The sequence below is a fragment of the Hyla sarda genome, chromosome 6 (genome assembly GCF_029499605.1).
Source record: "Hyla sarda isolate aHylSar1 chromosome 6, aHylSar1.hap1, whole genome shotgun sequence".
Lineage (NCBI taxonomy): Eukaryota > Metazoa > Chordata > Amphibia > Anura > Hylidae > Hyla > Hyla sarda.
Window position 1 is genome coordinate 285,113,421 of NC_079194.1, and position 6,000 is coordinate 285,119,420.

The window sequence follows — 6,000 nt, forward strand, 5'->3', positions numbered from 1 at the left end:
GGTGGACTCACTTATGGGATATACTGTATATATAATGTGAGGGGTGGACTCACTTATGGGATATACTGTATATATAATGTGAGGGGTGGAGTCACTTATGTGATATACTGTATATATAATGTGAGGGGTGGACTCACTTATGGGATATACTGTATATAATGTGAGGGGTGGACTCACTTATGGGATATACTGTATATAATGTGAGGGGTGGACTCACTTATGGGAGATACTGTATATATAATGTGAGGGGTGGAGTCACTTATGGGAGATACTGTATATATAATGTGAGGGGTGGACTCACTTATGGGATATACTGTATATATAATGTGAGGGGTGGAGTCACTTATGGGAGATACTGTATACATAATGTGAGGGGTGGACTCACTTATGGGAGATACTGTATATATAATGTGAGGGGTGGACTCACTTATGGGAGATACTGTATATAATGTGAGGGGTGGACTCACTTATGGGATATACTGTATATATAATGTGAGGGGTGGATTCACTTATGGGAGATACTGTATATATAATGTCAGGGGTGGACTCTCTTATGGGATATACTGTATATATAATGTGAGGGGTGGAGTCACTTATGGGATATACTGTATATATGATGTGAGGGGTGGACTCCCTTATGGGATATACTGTATATATAATGTGAGAGGTGGACTCACTTATGGGAGATACTGTATATAATGTGAGGGGTGGAGTCACTTATGGGAGATACTGTATATATAATGTGAGGGGTGGACTCACTTATGGGAGATACTGTATATATAATGTGAGGGGTGGACTCACTTATGGGATATACTGTATATATAATGTGAGGGGTGGACTCACTTATGGGATATACTGTATATATAATGTGAGGGGTGGACTCTCTTATGGGATATACTGTATATATAATGTGAGGGGTGGACTCTCTTATGGTATATACTGTATATAATGTGAGGGGTGGACTCACTTATGGGATATACTGTATATAATGTGAGGGGTGGAGTCACTTATGGGAGATACTGTATATATAATGTGAGGGGTGGAGTCACTTATGGGAGATACTGTATATATAATGTGAGGGGTGGACTCACTTATGGGAGATACTGTATATATAATGTGAGGGGTGGACTCTCTTATGGGAGATACTGTGTATATAATGTGAGGGGTGGACTCTCTTATGGGAGATACTGTATATAATGTGAGGGGTGGACTCACTTATGGGAGATACTGTATATATAATGTGAGGGGTGGAGTCACTTATAGGAGATACTGTATATATAATGTGAGGGGTGGACTCACTTATGGGAGATACTGTATATATAATGTGAGGGGTGGACTCTCTTATGGGAGATACTGTATATATAATGTGAGGGGTGGACTCTCTTATGGGAGATACTGTATATATAATGTGAGGGGTGGAGTCACTTATAGGAGATACTGTATATATAATGTGAGGGGTGGACTCACTTATGGGAGATACTGTATATATAATGTGAGGGGTGGACTCTCTTATGGGAGATACTGTATATATAATGTGAGGGGTGGACTCTCTTATGGGAGATACTGTATATAATGCTATGGCATTATTAACATGCCTCTTTTCAGCAAAACCACAGCCCTGGCCAAGTGAGGCACAAAAGAGTATATAACATAAGTGTGGTCAGGGCTTTGTTGCAGAGTCTGTTACACACCACAGTGCTGTGTGTTACACAATTGTTACTAACAGGTCCCAACGAAGCCAATTAACTTTGAATGGGGTCCGTCGGGTTTCTGTCTGGTGTCTGTTGTTTTCCAGGAGTTGAGTGAGGAAAAAACAAAAATGTCCCAGCGTGCTGGCATATTTGCAATAGTTAATCTATGTTTTGCCTATTTATATTGTGTCTTTAAAGTGTCCTTGCCACTTAAAGGACAACTGTAGTGGTACATTTTTCTATATGCCCGGGCCTCAAAAAATAAACAAAAATTCATACATACCTTCCTACGAGCCCCCGTTGGTTCAGCACAGGCCTCACGGTCCGGCAGTGCTGACGTCATTCCACTTCCTGGGGACGGGGACGCCGCAGAGCCGTCAAGTGTATCACCGGCCGTAGCAATGTCCCGCCCCGGCCTGTGATAGGCTGAACCCACTGTCATGTAAGAAGCCGACCAGAGCTCCTTACACGACAGTGGGCTCAGCCTATCACCAGCTGGGGCGGAACATCACTACGGCCGGTGATACGCCGACGGCTCTGCGGCGTCCCCGTGAATTGGAATGACGTCAGCACTGCCGGACCGCGAGGCCTGTGCCGGACCAACGGGGGCTCGTAGGAAGGTATGTATGAGTTTATTTTGTTTATTTTTGAGGCCCAGGCATATAGAAAAGTGTACCACTGCAGTTGTCCTTTAAATCAATTTACAAGCCTCATTGACGTGTCAAACGTATTGAATCGGTGACAGATTGAGCCTAACATGGAGGCCACCATGTAGACACTATTCGAACTGTCTTGAGACAGTAGAAATGAAAATCGGCAACTCACCGCGGTCAGCTGTTAGAATTCTTTATTGCACACTCACAACTGTGTTACATGGGAAGAGGGTAGTGGGGGCAACCAAGCTCCGTTTCGCACGATGATCGTGCTTCCTATGGCCGGAGGAAGCATGATCATCGTGCGAAACGGAGCTTGGTTGCCACCCTGTGTCCCCCCCCCCCCACTACCCTCTTCCCATGTAACACAGTTTCTCCAACCACAGCGGGATTCGAACAGGCGCAAGCATGAATAGCAGCAATAGTAGCAAGAGCACTTAGACAGTAGGTGCGGTAATGGTAAAATTATTTAATATAGAACAACGCGTTTCAACGCCAGGGCCGGCGTCTTCCTCAGGTTCTTCCACCGTGGTGAGCAATTTTTTTTTTTACTTCCTATCCTACGATCTACTCACCCTAAATTTATTGCACTACGGAGCGCTCTGTGGCTCTGTTTCCATGTAACACAGTTGTGAGTATGCAATAAAGAATTCTAACAGCTGACCGCGGTGAGTAGCCGATTTTCATTTCTACTGTCTCAAGACGTCTATTTGCACTATTGCCAATCAGAGCACCACCTTCAGCGATCCAAGTCTGTACCTGCTATTTCTACACCGTTCCATATACAAAGGGGATGCAGTGCCGTGCTGTCTATGCACTGTGTTTAACTATTCGAACTGTATATATTGGCAGAACTGGCTGGTGTGATCTCAGTCCAGTGCCAGGAGATGGGCCTCATTATAAGTCCATGGAGCAGTTTCTTCCACTGGATGGAGAACGCAGCACGCAACCGTGCGTTTCACCCGGCTTGTTGTAGTGACCAATCAAAACAGTGACACCTGACATGTGTAAAGTTATGTCAATCGACAGGGACACCTGTAAAGTTAAACTCCTGCCCAATCTTCAGGTGCATTCCACACTACGCAGTTCGGGTACTAAGGCAACCATACAATAGTCAGCGACTAAAGTGATTCTCTACCTACAGGGGGCTCTTATCCAGTAGGGGAGATTTTTAACTCTGAAGTGGGTAATCCCCACTATCTACTGGGGGGGGGGCGCTTTATTGTAATAGGGGGGGGGGGGGGATTCCTACCTACCTACAGGGGGCTACAACCTAAAAGGGGGGGTGGGAATTGCCCACCTGCTCACTGGGTGCTTTCACCCAAGTGCCAGTCTATATACTGGGGGCTTTTACCTAAGAGGGGGCGCATTCGCTAAATACTGGAGGCTTTTAGTTAATAGCGGGATTCCCTACCTATTGGGGACTTCTACCTAATAGGGAAAACTCATTACCTACCTAAAAGGGGGAGGATTCCCTAAATACTGGAGACTTCTACCTATCTAACCCTAATTCCCCACTACCTACCGGGGTTTTTAACTAATAGGGGAGATTTCCTACCTAGTTACTGGGGGATTCCCTAACTTCAGGGGGATTTCCTACCTACCTAGTGATATGGTGCATGTATTATGGCAGTTTTTCCATAACAGGGTGCCTCCAGCTGTTGCAAAACTACAACTCCCAGTGTGCCTGGACAGCCTTGTAGTTTTGCAACAGCTGGAGGCACCCTGTTCTGGAAAAACACTATTATAGAGTGGTGGCAATTTTGGGGTGTTTCATCCTCGGGTGGGTGCAGGATTCTATCCTCATACTCACGTTGGGGCGACACAAGGTAGGTCACGTGACCTTTTCAGACCCCATCCCCCACCCCCTTACCCAGGCACACTGGGAGTTGTAGTTTTGCAACAGCTGGAGGCACCCTGTTCTGGAAAAACACTATTATAGAGTGGTGGCGATTTTGGGGTGTTTCACCCTCGGGTGGGTGCAGGATTCTATCCTCATACTCACGTTGGGGCGACACAAGGTAGGTCACGTGACCTTTTCAGACCCCACCCCCTTACCCAGGCACACTGGGAGTTGTACTTTTGCAACAGCTGGAGGCACCCTGTTCTGGAAAAACACTATTATAGAGTGGTGGCGATTTTGGGGTGTTCCACCCTCGGGTGGGTGCAGGATTCTATCCTCATACTCACGTTGGGGCGACACAAGGTAGGTCACGTGACATTTTAGGACCCCATCCCCCACCCCCTTACTTCAGCCCATGTATCAAAGCCCCCACCATAGCCGCCGCCTACTCCAGTACAGCAGGTCCTTCCCCTACCCAGCGCCTCTATCCAACAGTATCCGCCACCATTACCCGGACGAGTTACCTCAGTCCGGGCCACCGAACTTCCGTCTGAGAAACTTACCAATATAGGACCGGCCACCATCCGCCATCTCTAGCTCGCTCGAATACAGGATCCAATTTTCGTCACTTCCACCTTGAAAGATCCCGCCTACGCCTCTCCACGAATCACCGTAGCAACCAGTTGACTCCTGACCGGACGTGACGCACAAAGAAATCCCGGCGACCTGCCAATGCTAGACAGGAGAGATTATTTACCAAACACCCCCACTACTGGCCGATGGTATCACCCACGCGCTAGTGCGTAGTGTGGCGCTGGGTTGGCTCAATCCATGCAGCCTTCAGAAAAGAGGGGGAGGTATTTCTTAATTTTTTTTCCCCCTCCAAATACAAAATATTTCTAGGCTCTATTCACACTATCATTTTTTTTTAACTGTGAATGAGAGAAAATCCGTCAGAACTCCATTTTTCTTACAGGTCTCTTAGCTTTTAGGCTCTTTAATAAAATGAAAGCTGAGCTTTGGTTGCTAATGGTAACAAAGACAACCTTTCTAGAACAGCGTTTCTCAACCAGGGTGCCTCCAGCTGTTTCAAAACTACAATTCCCAGCATGGACAAGCCGAAGGCTTGAGGGGAAAACTTGAAGGGAGTTTATCAAAAGAGTTTTAGAACAGCGTTTCCCATCCAGCTGTTGCAAAACTACAACTCCCAGCATGCCCGGACAGCCAAAGGCTGTCCGAGCATGCTGGGAGTTGTAGTTTTTCAACAGCTGGATGGGAAACGCTGTTCTAGACTCTTGATAAACTTTCATTTTTTTCCCCTATTGAATTGAACAGTTCACTTGTAGTTTTTGTATTTTTTTTTTTTTTTTTTTAATAGATGTACAATTTTTTTTTGCTGGTAAATGCTTCAAAATGCTTGAAAACTGACGTGAAGCAACCAAACTTGCATAAAGTACCCATTTACATATGCCAAACAATACTATAAAAAAATTTGTGAAACAAAACAATAAAAAAAAAAGAAAAAAAATTAATAAAAATAAATTAAGCCTAGGTTCACACTGCATGTAGGGCTTCCGTCTCCAGTATCCATCGTCATCCCACCTAGAACGGGATGCCAATGTATACTGTAGCGGACAACAGCTGGTGACATTTATTTCAAAGGCACCTGGTGACTCCGTTCTGGCCATAAATGCTATTTTAACCCCTTAAGGACTCAGGGTTTTTCCGTTTTTGCACTTTTGTTTTTTCCTCCTTACCTTTTAAAAATCATAACCCTTTCAATTTTCCACCTAAAAATCCATATTATGGCTTA

General features: G+C 45.3%; 1 protein-coding gene across 1 annotated transcript in view; it reads right to left on the reverse strand.

The window, feature by feature from the left end:
• NXF1 (nuclear RNA export factor 1) overlaps positions 1–4,925 on the reverse strand; it is a 69,342-nt gene extending 64,417 nt beyond the window's left edge. Inside the window, exon 1 of the mRNA XM_056527555.1 lies at positions 4,751–4,925. Within this exon, the coding sequence (XP_056383530.1) occupies positions 4,751–4,778 (28 nt within the window). The 5' untranslated portion in view covers positions 4,779–4,925. The remainder of the gene's footprint in view (positions 1–4,750) is intronic.
• Positions 4,926–6,000: the final 1,075 nt, after the last annotated feature.